Here is an 18,723-nt window from a genome sequence, read left to right as displayed (position 1 = left end):
TGGGTTCCAATCTTTACAGAAAGTAGAATGTAATGTCAGTGTTGCACCTAGTAGAATTGTTGAGAATTGAGATTCCAGGGAGTCAGTTAAGAGAAGCCTTGGAAAGGGTGAAGCCACAGTCTGACTAGGATGTTGGAATAAAATCCTTGGAAAGCAACTATAAGTCTTTGTCATCATTCCAGTTACACTTTACAATACTGTTGACGACCACCCGCCCAGGCTGCGGTGGAGAGGACCCAGAGAAAGTTTTGTTTTCCTAGTCTGCTGTTGGAGTGCTGCATTCACAGCAGCCAACATATAAAGGCAATTTTACAGAAGTGGAAAGGCACACATTGCATCCTTTTAGACTATGCTGCCCGATCGGTAAGGAATACTGATGAGTGGGTGGCCTGCTCAGGTGGCTACAAGTAGAGGTGAAGTGTGTGTTTGGTGCCTCTACAAAGGAGTAACTTGGAGTGTTTGGTGCCCAACATGTGTGGGTTTGGCGGTGAGTTTACACCAACGCGCCCAACTGGTATAGTCTCAACAGTGCATATTCACTGAAGGAGCGGAAGAGTGAGCGTGACTTCTATGGCACAGTGAACAGTCGCTCCACCAGTACTTGGGACTGCCAGGGAGCACAGCATTGGCTAAAACAGGAATGCAGTTCTTTTCGGCGTCATTCAAATGAAGCACCTCTGTGGCCAGAACGACTGACATGACAGTGCCCTGGAGGCAGGCATTTACGCACACGACATCATTGAAACTAAGCATTTCGGAGTGGTAAATACACTTACTTGTCCTGTGGCCAACGACTGACGTGGCACAGTGGCCTGGAGGTGGACACTGAGCACAGACAGAACCGTGACGCAACACGCATCGGCATGTCAGTGGAAAGGCCCTTGGTGGGTCTTCCGATGTGAAGCTTCAATGGTGGCATTCAGTTGCCTAGTGACCGGCTAATTGAAGAGCACTGTTATATTGTAGGTCTTGTCACTGGCCAGGAGTGCTTGCTATTAGAATGTTGATGCATGAATGCAGCTCAGGAGAATGTTGAGTGGATCTGTGTGAGAATGTTCTGAGAGTGTCAGTTGGGGGCCTAAAATGGGATAAGATGGCCGGTGGGACTACTCCGGTTAATACCCATCCATGTTCCTGTCCTGTCCATACTACAAGATTAAGCCTACCTGGACCAATCCTAGTCTCCACAGCAGGTCTGTGTATGAGTGCCGAGTGCGGATGACTACAGAGGCTTTACAAGCAGCACCAGGCGTGCGTTAAGGAAATAGTGAACATTGTGCTCAACAACGCACAGTGAGAGCGCCCGCTCACAAGCATTAACGGGTCTGTAGAGCGCCACAGGGCCATTCATCTCATCAGGGCATATTTATTTTGACTGAAATGGCCAAGTGACCTTCCCTGAATGTAAAATAATTGTTTTCCTTTTTTTCTGCAGTTTTGTTCTTTTGCAATTTCATCCATTTGATGTGCAGCAATTTGCCAATTTTGTGTTGGAGATACCTTTATGAACAAGAGAGGTATACTAAGAATTTTTATTGGTTACAGGAAGATATTCTCATTGTGTCAGAGACAATGGGTCTGTGCTTAGAGTTTCAATTGGTTACAAGAAGCCATTTCTGTCCAAGCTTGTTTGTGGCATTTGTTTTGTTTCTTCCATTCTATATTTCCTTACTGTATTGAGTACACAGTCATGGCGCACTGTTCTTGCCACAACATGGCAGGCAGTGATAAAATGGAACGAATGGAAGGAGGATTTTATGAAGTTTGTTTGAGCTGTGTATGCAACAAACTATGCTATTGAAAGGAAGCATGCAGTATTATATAATTGTAAAGGTCACAAAGGAAAAAAAAGAGAATTGGGAACCAAGGGAAGACAGAGAAATCGCCCCACGGTGCAGCAACAGAAAAGATGCTTTGGGTGTGGGAGTACCCAGCATTTTGCCGATTCGAAAGAGTGCATTGCAGTGTACGTGGAATGCTTCTGTGTGGACTCGGGGGACATCTAGCAACGTGTTGCAGAATGTCTAATAAACCTGGGAATGTTCAAGAAAACGAGAGCGAGCACGGGGATTCAGATAGAGTATTTAGGCGGTGTGAGGGTGTTTCAGGTTGTAAATGCTGTGATGGGATGGGAATGAAGCTGAAGAAACCTCAGAGGTTGTCACTGTCAATGGAGTTGAATTATTAATGCTAATAGACAGTGGTGCCGATTATAATCTTATTGGGAGAAGCACTTTGGAGTCCAAAGGCCTCATCACGAGTTGGGCGGTAAATCCCCATTCCTCATTGGGTCCATAAGACCCACTGGGGTTGGGGAGCGCTATTACCGCTGGCAGTAATTGCGGCGGCGGTAATAGTGCCACAAACGGGCGGTAAGGGGACATTTTTACCTCCAGCCAAAAACTGGAGGTAAAATTCCCAATTAACGCCCGACTCATTATTCAGCCATCCCTTAAATGCGGCTTTTGTTGAGCTACACCCAGCTACAGATACTAGAAAATAAGAGCCATAAATTTGGGGCCAGGTCTTGCAGAAGATGAACCTTTTACTTTTTTTTTTATCCCACTATGGTTAAATATTTTCCAATGACGAGGGTAAAACAAAAAATGTAATGTATTTTCTGGTAATGTAGTGCTGATGTATATTATACACTGACGACAATATAGGAACTGGTTAGCTGCCACAAAAACCAAGCATGAATGGATGGACAGTATGTATTGTTTGAAGGGGTTATCCTTCCATGAAAGACTGTACTTTCCTGTTTTTGGGCGAAAGCAGGGAGAGCAGATATGACCACAAGCACATCTCTCCTCACTAGAAGACTGGGAACTGCAACAACAATTTCATAACTGTGGATGTGGGTTACAATTCCAGCTTTCTCTCCCTCCCCACACTTGAATGGCAAAATGAGAAGGACTAAACAGTGGCCACTAGGCCCAATATAAAATCAAAACAATTTTCTAGCGTGTGCTTTGCACAGGTATCCTCACTACTTGTAATATTTACAAAGCAAAATTCGTAATCAGCAAACTAAATGGGCAAGGAGGGTTTCAAACTCTGAACAAAGTGTAAAATTGGCACTACTGATAGCAGGAGAAGAGTGTGCCTTGGGTGCGTATTGCCTGGTGTATCATTCAGTCTAGGATCTGCACCCTCCAACCATTTCTTATAGGACAGACATTAAGCAGGTCCAAACATTGTTTCTATATAAACCTTTGCTAGAAAGTTACAGTACTTTAGATGAACAGTATATATGAAATGTTTGCCATACCACATGGTGCTAAAATTAACTTGGGTTTCCCATCCAATATTTGAGTTTCAAGCTTCAGGCCATCACTGTAAATAGAAATAAAAAGAATTAAAAGAAACAGCACTGATATATGTATATAGTCTCACGAGGCATTAAGTGCATCTGTGTCCACAATTACATAGCAAAGTGTTACTGGTCAAGATACAATTGACAGTCTGAGTCGACCAATTCTAATCAAATTTACTTTAATGTAGGAAGCTGGCTTACACAAGAGAGTTTGCTGCACATTAGAGAAGAAGGAATCATAATTAAGTGTTAGTCCGTAAAATGTGCAATGCTTTGTGCATTATAGGCAAGTCTCCCAGTTGCAGTGCATTTCTTTTTCTGTCATTGCCGTCTGCATTCATCCAGATGTATTTTGTGGCCTTTTTATCTGTAATCATCTACATGTATTACTGTTCGTAATACAAATTTGAAATCAGTATTTTTCAGCAATTTATTAGAATAAAAATGAATTTTTTAATTTATTTTTTTTAAACACGCCGACGCACAGGAAACAAAAAGAACAGTCATTCCACATCACTAGCGAGTGCATTATTATAATGACAAATGGCTGCTGCCGACCTAGGATATCTGCTATCAGCAATTAGAAGAAATTTGAAACTTTTCATGCCATAAAACAATCTCGACACACTCACTGCTTGTAGTCTGAAAGGTCATGAGTTGATTGACAGAAAGGAGAACATTGCGTAATACCTGCTTTTCCATTTTATTTCCATTTTTACAAATAAATTGAGACAGGAAGCAGATTGATTTCAGTCCGTATTTATGTGCAGAAGTTAGTACAAACTGAAAAAGGGAGCGTTCATTATAGGCGTAACAAGAAAGTGCCAACACTCGAATAGTGCAGTTTTTGTAGCAGCACAAACTAAATATTATAATTTAAGATCCATAGAAATGGACTCCCGAAAAGAAGACCAGGCACGTTATTCTAACCATTTTTCTTCCTAAGGCAGCACCTAATGACTCAGCCTGGCTGCCTCCTTACTTCACTTTACAAGTATCAAAACACCAGCTCTACTTGCCACACTGAAATAGCCATGGTAAGTATGTTGGCAAACAATAGGGAATGGGAAACACTTTCAGGAATTACTTATTACAATAAAGTGGAATTCATTTCTGCAGATCTATCCAGTTCCAAATACGACTTTCCCCAGATGGGAGTAGGGTGAAGTTACGATCAAAGGGGAAAAGCAGCAAGTCATTTGCTCATTTTTTTGTAAATCAACATGCTCCTTCTTGAGCTTATTGGTGCGCATCTGTCAATTCAGACATTTATTTCGCATATGCAAATTGTAGAGTTGGTGGCCCATCACATTACTGTCCCATGCAAATGGCAGTCCGTTAGTTGGAAGAGTGGTGAAACCACTGTAGATTTTGAACAACTCATGCAAAGATCTTACAGCAACGTCATTCAGTTTCTCTCCAATTTGAAGGCCTGGTTATTCATGAAAGCATACCGAGCTACAACAGCATTGCGTTAGTTTAGTCCATGAACATTTCATCATCTTTCTTTCCGCCTCCCCAAATCTTGTACTATTTGTCTTTGTTCAGAAGAGGGATACTCTACCTTGGTGGTAGGTAGAATGATGAAGAACAAAGTATGCATAGGTTTTTATCCAAAAGCACTTTACACAGGGAGTAAGGTACTTGCAGAAAAGCAAACCCTGTCAGTGAATGATCCGCTACACTTTACACTAGGGTGATCACAATATTTATTTTTTTCAATGGTAGAATACCCTTTTGGCATAGTTATGGCATACCACGATTTTCACGGGATTTAGGAGGCATTTAAGGTAGCAGCATTTTGGTAAGAATAGCTCTGCAGCGTCAAAGAATATGTAATGAACACAGACCAGCAAGTTAACACTGTCCTCATCCGTGGTTTATGTTTCCACCTGCCCCTGCAACATCTGGTCTTCAAGTCACATCTCTCACCCCATTGTAAAGGAATAAATTCCTCCAATCGGTTATCAGTGGTACATTTTATGCCAAAAATGCATTGCCTTCCCCGTGATTTAAAAAAAATGACTAAATAGGTTATATTCAGCCTACATGTACGTTAATTATACTACATATGTTCTGGCACACACAAATTATATACATTTGGGAATCCCTGCTATAAAAAACAGTATATAGTAAAAGCTTTTATGTTGCATTGGATTCTTACTTGGGGACTCGCCAGTTTTTAGAGCTACATCAATGTTATCAAAACCAAGTCTTCACACATAACAGTCAAATAAGTTTCAATTAGGATATCTTATTACAAGCAATGAAAGAACCATCACCACAACAAAACATTATTGGAGCAACTTTTTTCAACAATTTTTTCTCTGTACTAAAGTTCTATAACACAAATATCAGAGGTTAATTTTATCAGATATAGAGAGAATCCAAGTAGAATTTTGCTGAAGTGTCACCTAATCAGACACGCCTTATTGTCACAATCACAGCTCAAAATTCTGGGGCACGAAACCGGGTATATATTTGGACTTAAAGGTTCCATTTCATTTACATGAAGAAATCAAAACCAAAAGGTCGTCCGCTAACTTTATGCTTGGGAAATTACCAGAAAGGTCCTACATTTTCTCTGCCTATAAACGTTGTGCTACTTTTGCATGCACCCACAGTCCTTTAAATCAATCAATTCTAGATGTATATCTAGACAACTATTTCTAGGCAGTGCAATATATACTGTAATTTGAGCTTTGCCGCTCGCCGGCTAGTATATTTGAAAGACTTACGCAAACCATATCCATACAATTTAAGTGCTTTACTTTTTTTGTGACATTCTTAAAAGCACTATTTTCTTCAATATCAACGACAAGTATTGGTATTACAGAAAGGTTACAGACCCGTCACAGGTTCATTACACTTGATATACATTCCCCCATTGGTATTGTATTCAATTCCCCCATTGGTATTGTATTCTATTCCCCCATTGGTATTGTATTCCACGTACCCATGTGGTACAATGGTTTCTAGAGTACGCATGTAAATAAAAAACAAACTTGGGGAGGTTTCATCCAAATCTACAGGTGTGGGTTTACAGAAACTGCACTTTCATCTTAGAATGCTGTGACGAATCTGCTCAATTCGTTCCATCTCCCCGGGCCGGGAGGCACCCCCTTTGAGGCTAAGGAGGGGAGTCCACAAAGCAAGACACTCATTTGGGGGTCTGCAAAAGTGGGACCTCACTGGTTGCGACTTCCCTCTGGGGACAAGTACTTCCATTCCTGTAAGGAACTCCCTGTCGAGAATGCATTGTTCATCTATATGAGAATTGGAAAAACTTGTTACTTCTGTTTTGGGCTCAACAAATAGTGACATTTCTTCAGTCTCTGACTATAGGTAATGTTGGATCTCGCCCAAATTCCACAATCAAAGTACAGTGACACACTCCTTTTATCTGTGACAATGTACATAAAACGATGAGGAATCAAGAATGGAGGAGAGAGAATCCTACGTAGAGGAGAGCCTCTGACGGGAAGGCGTCCTAGAGGGTCGGAGCTGTGCTAGTGCGCAGAGCCAGCTGTAGCATGGAGAGCTAACGAATCGTTATCAATATTCTGGAAGGCTGGCATTCCAACTGTCCAAGAAGCCAAGGTCAGGAGAGAGGCAGAAACGGCAAAGAGACCATTTCGCCTGGTGGCATGACTGGGGCCCGTTAACTGACGCAGAGACCAGACTGCAGCGGAGAAGTTGGAACCCGATCTTTCCACAAGAAGTGCAACAACTGCTGAGCCAGGTAGAGTAAGGGAAGTGAACGCTCCCAAAGCGGTAACGCCATTGAGAGGGGCGAACCATGGTTTCAGAAGCTGGGAAGCTATAAGAGTTACAGGAGACAAGAAAACACGAACAGGCAGACACCCTACCAAGGCCCTGCTAAAACAAGCTTATCGGGGGGCTTTGGGGAGCCCTGAGAAAGATATTAATGTTAAAGGCTGGGAGAGTCACAAGGGTTACGGGAGCCAAGAAAACCTGAACGCGCCGATGCCCCACCAAGGCCCTGTAAAGCAAGCCTGTCTGTGGGCCAGAGGACTTTGTGGAGTACTGGTAACCCCAAACAGTGAACAGAACTGGGAGGAAAGAGAAGCTCGAGTGTTCCAGTGTATACAAATAAGACAAGGACACTGTCAAGCACCAAGTGAGAGATGGTGGAATTGTATTAAGAAAACCTTGTCTTTCCAGAGAAAAGGGAACAGCATGGAATCTCGGTAAATACTTAAACCTTGGCATACAGAACCTGCAGAGAGGCCGAGGACTGTGCTGCAAGATATTGCTGAACTTCTGTATTTCTTTCCACGACCTTGACAATCTTTTAAAACATTCCACTTGGAGAAGGCATCCAAGTGTTATGCCAGGCAGAAGCCAAGTATAGAAGTCCACAAATAGGCTCTGGACTCCTTTTTTTGGTTACATTTTCGTAAGTAGTAAGGCCATTTAGATAATAGCAATTGGACTAAGACTATTTCTTTGTACTTTGACAAGTACACTTTAGTTTTGTTGTTTGGTAGGGAACTTCCCTCATAGAGGTAGGGCTAGATAGATGTTTTTCATTATTATTTGAATTTTTCTTTTTTAAACTTGACCATGGCACTACTTAATCAGACGACTCCTGGTACACCACAGTGCACAGAATATTAGTTCATTTGCATCATATAGGAACATAATTTTCTGCAAGACTAATAATTGCTTCCCACCCAACTTCACAGATTGGAGGCTTCATTATGAGTCTGACGGTAACCCGCCGATGCTTACGGCAGACTCACCTGATCATTACTGGAACCCTATATCCCAGTGTTACCAGGATATTCCAAGTGCCGGCAACGCAGTAAGTTCCCATTCCATGGAGTACCGTAGGACTCCATGGAATGGGAACCACTGAAGCACTGGCAACGTTCACAGTGTTTCATCTATTTCTCTGCCAGTAGGAGCTTAAACTCCTGCCAGGTTGGACTTACCGGTTGTTCACCGATGACTACCGGCAGACTAGGAGTATGCCGGGCCGGGCAAACTGCCAGAGCTGGTAGTATCAGCATTTTTTTGGGACCCCAATACTTACAATGGCCCCCTGGGTCTATCTAATACAGGGGATTTCACCTTTGGCGCAACGTCATGAGGAAGAATTGAATGTTGATTAAAAATTGCACAATTTTTGGGGGGCATGGCCAGCAACAGGGCGATGAGGACGTGAGTTCCTGGTGCTCCGGCGGCCGCAGCAAATAGCCTGAATAAATAGCCTGCTACGAGTGGCAAATCTGCCCAAAACGCATACCCTCCTAAAGGCAAGCGCCCCCGGCACACAGAAAATTCCAGGCCAAAACGCATCGTTTTGAGCGAGTTCGGAGCTGCGGGAAGGAGGCGACGCGTTCGCGACATCGCACAATAAAAATGGCCGCGCTCACCGGAGTGAAGCAGGACGGCGGGAAGTAGCGTTGAGGGAGATCCGCAACTATCCCCCCACGGACCGCAACACAAACGATCTGTCCACTGCACCTGCATAAACCAACGGAGCTGTTGGGCGGCAGCCCCGTGTGGCCTGCGGAGGGGCTTTGGCTGGTGAGGCGAGACAGGCGGGAAACGCACCACATGCCCCGCAAGGAGCCCGTGAATTGGCTAGGGAGACAAGACGAGCGGGTCGCCCACCACACATCGCGGCGAACGAAAGGAAACAGCCCCCTCCCCTCCACCCCCCCTCCGCCCCCCAAGTACGGGTCGATCCCCGCATGACAGAGCCGGGAAGGAGCTGCGCTGGGTGGAGCACAGAGGACTGCCCTGCTGCCGAGACCGGTGAGGGAGCCCGTGACATCAAAAGAACCGCCGCCAACCCCGCAACGGCAGCCCGGACTGGCATTCAACATGGGCAAAGACAAATCCAAAAGATTGATATCCCAGAGCAGGATAGATCAATTTACCACGCCAACAACTAATGGCCAACCAGAGCAAGAACAAGACCAAACAGACACCATGGCGGGAACGGAGGGCACGATATCACTAAAGGACATCATGACGGCCATAGCCGACTCGCGTGCCTCTATGGAGCAGAAAATGGATGGCATCAGCATGGACGTTTCACTCCTGCGACATGACCTCCAGAAGCTGACATCGCGCACCGGCGAGGCAGAACAACGCATCTCCGGCGCGGAAGATGGGATAAGGAACATAGAACAGCAGCTGGCCAGAGTCACAACACGTTTAAAAACCATGGAGGAGCGAGTGGATGAGAGCGAGGGAGGGTCCAGGCGTAATAACGTAGGATCCTGGGACTGCCGGAGAAAGCGGAGGGCCCACATATGGAGCCATTTCTGGAACAGTGACATACAGGCATGTTTGAAGAAAACACGTTCTCCAATTTCTTCTCCATTGAACGAGCCCACTGTGTGCCGACGGGTCGTCCAATTCCGGGCGCCCCGTCTCGTACAGTGATCGCCAAACTATTGAACTATCGTGATCGTGATGCACTGATTCAGTCCGCAAGGGCGAAAGGCACCCTCACCTATAATGGATCCAAAATAGCATTCTTCCCTGACTACACCAGGGAAGTGCAGAAGGCTAGACAATCGTTTGACCCACTGAAAAAACAACTACAATCCCTCAAGGTAAAATACGGCCTGATGTTCCCGCCCAACTTAGAAACAGTCCACTTCACCGACCCCAGAAAGGCATGGAGATGGGCGGAACACCACATCGAGGGAGACTGGACAGCAACGAGGGGCAACAGAAACGGAATACCCCGTGCCCGACCGGGTCCCGAACCGCCAGACCAGCAACCGCCTGCACCCGGAATCGCACCACAGCTGCAGGAATGAGAGCACCGACTCCTGAAATATATGCGAACAGAAACACTCGAGACCCTACCATACGGGGTTTAAGGTACTGTATACTAACCTAATGCTGAACATGTATACAGATTGGCCACAAAGACACACAGCCAAGCGGCCAGCCCAGACGGAAGCCCTCTACCCCCGGTGTGCCACCCTGTGACATCGCACCGGGGTACCTCCGGAGCGTACACACAGGGATACAACCCCGAATAGTTTACTTGTTAGCAGGCTTACTCAGCTACGGTTAGCTGAGGTTTGTTGTAGAATGTTCGGGCGACAGATGCTTCGAGTTAGGAGTATAGGGTGGGGGATGGGAAGTTTGTTTAATGACAGTTTTGTTAAGAAAAGGGTCCAAAGTTCAAATCTAGAACGCTTTACCACAACACTATCAGCAGACGACATGTGCACATGGTGCTATGAGCCAGTGACTAACCCGCACTCCTCACCGAATGGCCTCCACTAAAACAGATATCAGGACCCTACGACTCCTACCCTGGTATGTTAAGGTGATGGGAGGTGGAATCAAGAGACGACTTATCACACAACTCCTAAATCGACACACCAGATGTAGCCTTCCTAACTGAGACCCATTTAGCAGGCACTACATGTACCTTATTCAAACGCACCAACTACAGAATTGCAATACATGCTGGGTTCACCACAGGCTCTCGTGGGGTGCTTATATTAATACACAAACGGTTGCCCCTGACCATGACACGGGTGACCCAAGACACTGGCGGACGGTACACACTTATTACAGGGCACTATGGAACCAGACGATAGCCCTACTCGGGATCTACTCGCCACCAACACTGCTCACCACCCTGCTACAGGACATTACACCTTTGATCTCGGGAGATAACTCAGACCTACTGATAATTGGGGGGGACTTTAACGAAGTCATGGAGGTGGGGATGGACCGCTCACACTTAAAAAGGAAGAAACCCCACCGTCCAAACCAAACTAGCAGCGTTCCCCACAGCAATTGGACTGCGGGATGTGTGGCATGACCTACACCCAGACGCGAGGGAATACACCTTCCACTCAGGGGTACACGCCTCCCTATCGCGATTAGATTACTTCTTTCTGCCTGGGCCAGAGACTCACAGGGCCACAAAGGCAACTCTACTGCCGCATGGCATATCAGATCACTCCCCCCCTCCTAATAGAGCTTAACATGGCTAGACCACGTCCGCCCCCCTCCTGGTGCTTAAATAACTACTACCTAGGCCTCTCAGATTTTCTGGAGCAAATACAAATGACAAAAACTTATTTTGAGTTAAACACAGGATCGGTGGATGATCCAGGGATCCTGTGGGAGGCACTCAAACCGGTGCTGAGGGGTGAGATTGTGTCATGGTCTGCTGCACACCGAAAGAAACACCAACAGAAATTGGTAGAAGCCGAAGAGCAAGTGACCCAGGCTGAACTAAACCACCTGGCACTAGACCAACCGGAAACAAATCGAGCACTAACACTCGGCCAAAAACGCTTACAGAACGTTGCGCTAGACAATGCTAGGCAGGCACATATGACGAGAGCTAGAATATATGAGACCGGTGATAAAGCCGGCAAAATGCTGGCATGGTTAGAAAAACACGAAACAGGCAGCGGCCAGGTCAGAGCGATAAGATCAGCAGGAGCTGAACCCTTACTGACCAACCGCGACATAGCCAAGGGCTTTGCACCTTACTATACAGAGCTCTACAGGTCACCCACATCGCCTATCAATAGATCGGTACTAAACGACATAACCCTCCCCACTCTAAGCACTGAACAGCAGGCTCTACTTGAGAAAGATATCACAGAGGAGGAACTGATAGCGGCCATGTCGGAACTCCAGACGGGAAAGACACCAGGGCCAAACGACTTCCCGATTGAGATGTGGCGTAAACTAGGTACGAATAAAATTGCCCCCCACTTACTCCGAATGTTCCTACAGTCCAAGGAGAGAGGACGCCTACCGGCAGACCTCCGGAAAGCCACGTTGATAGGAATTCCCAAAGCAGACAAACCGCCAGACCTCTGCAGTTCATATCAACCAATTTCACTTATTAATAGTGAGACCAAAATACTAGCAAAAGCACTGGCCAACCGCTTACAAAAGGTCATCACAACATGAATTCACCCCGACCATTGCGGATTCATGCCGAAATGGTTGACCCGCATGAACATTCATAGCCTACATACTGTAATAGAGAATGCACCCACCACCCGAGGCCCCCTGGCTGTACTGGCTATTGATTTTGAAAAGGCTTTCGACTCGGTGTACTGGGAGGCAATTTGGGAAATAATGCGTCGGATGGGGTTTGGTCCCTAGTTTCTGAGCTGGGTGCAACTCTTATACGAATCCCCCGAGGCACAAATGAGAGTGAATGGGTGGCCATCGCAAGCCTTTAAGCTTGGGAAGGGAACCAGACAGGGGTGCCCATTATCCGCCATGATATTTGCCCTGGCTGTGGAACCGTTAGCAGAGGCATTGAGAACGTCACTGGCCTGGTGTGGCATTCAGTGGGAAGACGGGCGAGAGGATAGTGTCTCCCTGTACACGGATGACTTGCTTCTTTACTTAAAAGACCCACACCATGCCTGCTCCACGATTGTAGACATACTAGACAGCTACGGTTCTTTCAGCGGGCTAAGAGTAAACTGGCCCAAATCAATAATGTTCCCAATAGGCACCACAACTTTTATACCGCCAGCCAACTGTCCCTTTTGCTTAGAAACTGAGCAGTTTAAATACCTTGGCATACAAATTACAAACGACTTGGGCAAATATGTGACCAATAACCTCCACCCGATAACAACCAGATTCACAGAAGATGCCAGGCACTGGGTCTCTCTCCCATTGAACCTGCTAGGAAGGGCAGCATTGTTCAAAATGATGGCTCTTCCACGCTTCTTATATATACTGCAAAACGCCCCACTACACATCCCAGCGAAAGAATTCAAAAAGATAGACAACGCACTAAGGAAACTCCTCTGGAACAACGGACATCCACGTATTGCGCTGGGCACTCTGCAGCGCTCCATTTGGGAGGGTGGGATAGGGCTCCCCCGCCTACAGTCCTACTACTGGGCTAGCCAAATGGCAGTGGTCAACGACTTACTGCATGGGGACACCACGTTGCCACACAATAGACTGGGGAGTGCCAGAGGACACACTAGACCTCAAACTGAACTCCTTTACAAAGTGATTCGTAACTCAACCCCACAGTCTATGCTATCACACATTGCCCGAGCATGGAAAGACACACACAAGTTCCTGGGATGGGAAGGGAAAATCACCCCACTACAACCACTGTGGAACAACAGGAATCTACCTGAGGTAAACAAGCTTCCGAGGTGGTGTACATGGTTACAACATGATATCAGTACAGTGGGCGATATCGTAGAAGGAGGCAGACTGGTGTCCTCTGAAACCCTAGAGTCCAGATTTCACCTCCCAGGCACTGAACGGTTCCAATACGCGCAGATGCAGCATGCCCTGCAAGCCCACCTCCCAGCACTTGAAGACATAGCCGAAAGCACGCCCCTCGAAAGAAACACAGTTGAGGCAAACAGAGACTAAAGTAACGTCCACCATGTATAATGTAATCACTTCCTTTGCCACCACTGAACTAACCAGCCTGAAGGGCAAATGGGAAAGAGACATAGGACTTCTACAACCAGAGGACTGGGTGGGGACCCTCATGCACCCTCGGGAGGTGGCCATTTCGGCCAGACAGACTTATCCAGCTTAAAATACTGCACAATATTTGCTACCAAAGGGTGGCATTATATCGCTGGGGGAAAACATCCGACGCACACCGTCTTCGGTGCAAGAGGGAGGAGGGAACCTTCTTCCACATACTGTGGGACTGCAACCATATACAACAGTACTGGCAAAAATGTTGCGATGAACTCTCACGGGTACTGGGGAGAACGATACACAGAGACCCGAAGCTACTCCTGCTTGGGATAGAGGAGGTGGGAGAGGCATCTAAATACGAGAAGTTGGTTCTATCGACGACCTCGGCAATAATTAAAAGTAACATTGCACAATTGTTCGGTTCAGAAACACACTGCAGTACGAACAATGGGTGACGGACGTCAACATATGCATTGCAATGGAACGGAGAGTACATACAGCCAGGGGGTGTCCAAGGAAAGCAGACAAAATATGGAACAAATGGGAGGAAGCCCAATGACTGTACCAACCTGAACAATGGAGGATAAGGCACAATGTGCAGAAGTAATCCAATCTGGCATATAGCATGAGGAATAACTGACATTGCAAGACCCTTTTCTTTCCTTTCCTTTTCTTCTCTTTCTTCTTTTCTTTCTTGGTTTTTCACCTGACCAGGGACCATTCCACTGGTCATATAGGTTGAATGTTTATATGAAGAATGTATGTTTTTTGATGTTAAGATGAAAAATGATGTGGTATTTCCTAAATTGTCCTTTCAAACGATTATGGCCTTAACAGGTCATGATTTATTAATCCACTGTCAGACTATGGAGCATTGTGCACCGGTTCATAGCCTCAGTCTCGAACTACAGCTGTGAAAAGATAGGGTTGAATTTACGTGGCTATGGTTAAAAGACAGTGCATGCACTGCACAGAAAATGAGATTTAAAAAAATGTGTCACCCATGAAGATATATCTAATTGCATTTGGGCTTTTGTACTCACTTCTGGATATTTCTTTTAAGACAACCAGCGTGAGCCCCAACAGCTTGCAATTCCGAGGGAATCAAATCTACTCCAGGTCAAGTCTGCTTTAGGCTTCCTATAGAACAAGAACATTGGTCTCTCAAGGTATAATCCCACTCAAGCACTAGTGCATTCAGGCAAGGGTTCCTCGTCTGCAAACCTTCACAATTACCAGAGTTCTCAGCATTTTCTGTAGGTATGAATTTAAATAGGCTCTTAATATTCCCACAGAGTGTCAATCGACATCATGATTTTTGATTGCTGGAATCTTCCCATCGGTTTGTTTACCAGGTTGACACTCCCAGAGAAAGCACCCCTTTCTTTGATAGGTTCAGCATACAAGACATGGGACACAGGCAGTTCTGTACAATTTAGAATCCAATTAATATTTTCCATCATAACTCTTGATCGGAACAGTTTCCATGATTTATTATTGACATATGGATCGGAGCGAGTCTAGATTTTTAGAGCCGTCTGGTACCATTTATAGCACGTACAATTAAAAACATATTAAAATTATACTGTTTTATGAAGAATAAATAGTAATATAGTGAATGTTTGGTCTCATAACATGAGGTTTGCTCTCCTGATTTCAGAATAGCCTTTTTCTCTAGACCACTTTGTCGCAAAGTTATAGAACAAATTGGGATTTGCACTGTAAATGTAGTTCAATGTGAAGTTTGAATTCTTGTCAAGCACGCAAAGGCCTCAGTTCAAATTACTGATTAATGTGAACAGCTGACAGAGCCCTGAAAGGTAGCCCATACTTACAGGGGTAACCCTTAATTTTATTGGGTACCCCGAATTACGCTCAAACCAGATTAAAGTTCATCCCTCTAGGGAATTAAGGCCAAGAGTCTTGTCTTGGAAGGATAATTCCCGACCAGCATTCTGTCCTTCCGTGGCTGGCTCCTACAGACTGATGCCAAGCAGGCGCCTTATATACTGTTCAACTTGGTTACAGGATACTGGCATAGCTCATCCAAAACTGTTCTCGCCTTACAAGGGATGCTGCAGTCTTCCTTCTTGCATGGCCAGGTTACAAACTACTTTGCATACTGTTGCCTATGCAGGAATACATTGTAGCTCCTGTTATCATCATTTGGTATATTATAAAGATTGATATACAAACACACCTTCCCGCCATACTCTCAACACTTCACTCATACTCCTATTTTATCTGATCCAGTAATTCTCCTTAAATACTGTTACAATGTGTATATGGGCCCCAGCCTGCCTGGCTGTTTTGATCGACAGGGAACAGCTGCTCAGCCACTTTGTGTGCTCTGCCAAAGCTAGCGGACACCAGGCAATGCCTGTAGTCTATTTTTAGCACAGGCTGCATTCACCGTGCTTTGAGATTTTAAAACCACATAGAATAACATTTACAAGTGTATTCAACTAATGGTTATTTGCACTTTATATTTAAATACTATCTTCATTTAGTGTCTGGCCACGCCTGTGTGATTATTTTTGCATGAAAAAAGTTCAGTGCTATAGTGCTTAGAGAAGTCTTGCCTAATTGTAAAGCGCTTAGGGGGTGCAGGAAGGCGCTAGCTCCTCCCCAACATTCCCCCCTTTCATTACTTCTATAGTAACAAACTCAGCCCCACCCGACGGCTCTACAATCCCAGAAATATTAGTTTGAGTTTTGCGGATACCATCATCTTTGCACTATTAGAGATTATATGAACACAACATCGGAGACACAATTGGCACGTGCAGAAGAGAACCAAGAAGAACATGATCGCCGGCACCAGTAGTTTTACTGCTGCACCCATCCATGAAGGGACCCAATCAAAGGCAAGCGATAGCCAATCCGTGTTCTGAGCTCCACCTTCTTTCTTCATTTGAACGCCTAGATTGTGAACGCCTTGATGACGTGGGATAGTGACCCATTTTCAGAATCCTCCGGGGGTATAAAGGTGCAGCAGCTGCTTGTACCCCAGGAGTAAAAAAAGATGAAAAAGAAAGCCTCTGCTGAGCTACAAAGAGCAGTGTGGAAGAGTCTTTTGAGACAGTTTGAGCTCTTCTTTCTTCCCAGTCATTCAAATCATCCTTTTTCTGGCAGCATACCAAATTCTTGTGTGATCTGAAAGCCTTCTTCTGCTTCTTCATGTGCTAGAGTGGCTGTTGGCACCTCGACAGGCATTTCTTCTCCCTTCAACTAGTAGTACCGAGTGCAGGGTGGCCAGTGAACGCTTGCCCCTCCATGAGAGCGGGAAGTGCAAGTAGGATAGTTGGCCACAAACCCAGTAGTAATCCATCACTGCTGCCATACCTTTCGTCATATCAGGGATCACAAGAGTGTGGTTGCACTGTGCGCCACCAGAAACTGTTCCTTCATTGAGTCTATGGCTCTATGTATTTGCACTGGCTTCTTCATTGTTGCAAACAGTGTCAGTCTTGTGATGTGTTGGGACCATATTTGCGCACACACCTTCTCTATTTCTGATATTGCTTCTCCACTGTACTCGATTAGTCCATCTGCCTGGCACGTCACTGTGGTGCCCTGCCATTTGTCATTGTCATTTAAGTAACCTCCCAAGGAAAAATACGGTCCTTGTAGACACTGGCGGTATTTTGTGTTGCCATTGCATAACGCTGGGTCTAGATCAATGCTCCTCAACTGCATGCTGTGTGCCTTGAATGTGCCCTTTATCCCCCACAGTGCAAGATGTAACAGGCACTGTGCCTCTGTAATTGGGGCTGGATGTGGAACTAAAACCTTAGAGAGGTGTGCGGGATAGGTGCACACACGTAACAGCTTTCATGGATTATATTCCTCCGTGCAATGCGCATATCAGAGTACCAGCTATTCAAGGTTTCTAAATGCTGGATGTCAGAAATAGTTTCAAAGCCCAACCCCTAATATAAATCATACATCATTCATACTTCCCGTTTCATTTGTCTAAGAAAACTTGTAGGGATGGCCAGCAAAAAGTGAGCCCTTTTGTATTCCCTTTTTTATAGACATTCATTTTAGCATTTTATTTTTCAACTGTTCATCCCCACCTTTATATGCCCACCCCATATAACAGACATACCTTCATCCACCCCAACAACCACGACCAGTGTCACACAAAACAATTATACTACTACATTTCTACAATACATAACATCTTTATGATCATTATCCCTACAAAAACAGAGGTCGGCCAGCCATCTTTGCTGATTGCTGGAGAGGAGAAAAAAAGGTTATCAAGGAAAAGAGGGGAGAGGAAAGAAGGGGGAGAGGGGGAAAAAGTGGGAGAAAAAATAAATAAAAAAAAAAAACACAAATCAGGCGTGTGCCACTTCACACCACCCAGGCATGGATCCTTAAAAATGTCTATTCTTTGGCTATGTCCTTACTGAACTTTGCCTTGTCTCAGATGCTCTTCGGACATCCGAGAGATGCAGCCAATATTTAACTCCTTTATACGGGCGGCGAGAGGAGTACAGAACACAACCTCATATGGACCTTTAAACCTGGGGTTGATCAGTTCCTTGGGTAATAATGGTCCAGTTGTAATATGCGCAATTCTGTGTATGGAACTGTGGTCTCACTTACAGGGGTGGTCACTATTTCTCCCCACCTTTACCGCACGCCACTACCGCCCCTGTGTGCTTCCGTCCCGTCCCCTGGTCAATTATTTATGACCCATCAACATATAATATGTCTCCTTCCGTCAATGCATGAGCCGTTCATCAGAGTAGGAAAATAAATAAAACTTCTGTATATAATCCAGAATTGCTAAAACCGGGGGCGTGCAAATAGCTTAAATCCTCACCGTCTAGTCATTTTATCAGTCCATTCAATTGAACTTTAAGTCCTCAGTCCTTCTCTGAGAATTTGTAACAGTGGCCTTGTGCAGACTGCGTAATCTAGGATCCATGCCCTACAATAAT

At 45.3% G+C, this 18,723-nt stretch overlaps 1 protein-coding gene across 1 annotated transcript in view; it reads right to left on the bottom strand.

Annotated features, from left to right (window-relative positions):
• CCDC66 (coiled-coil domain containing 66) overlaps nt 1-18,723 on the bottom strand; it is a 561,787-nt gene that overhangs the window by 498,025 nt on the left and 45,039 nt on the right. The window contains exon 2 of the mRNA XM_069643663.1: nt 3,272-3,336. Within this exon, the coding sequence (XP_069499764.1) occupies nt 3,272-3,336 (65 nt within the window). The remainder of the gene's footprint in view (nt 1-3,271; nt 3,337-18,723) is intronic.

This window comes from Ambystoma mexicanum, chromosome 2p, assembly GCF_040938575.1.
Source record: "Ambystoma mexicanum isolate Mex_15411 chromosome 2p, UKY_AmexF1_1, whole genome shotgun sequence".
Taxonomy (NCBI): Eukaryota; Metazoa; Chordata; class Amphibia; order Caudata; family Ambystomatidae; genus Ambystoma; species Ambystoma mexicanum.
Note: the sequence above shows the minus strand (reverse complement) of the source record. Positions and strands in the feature narration are given on the sequence as shown.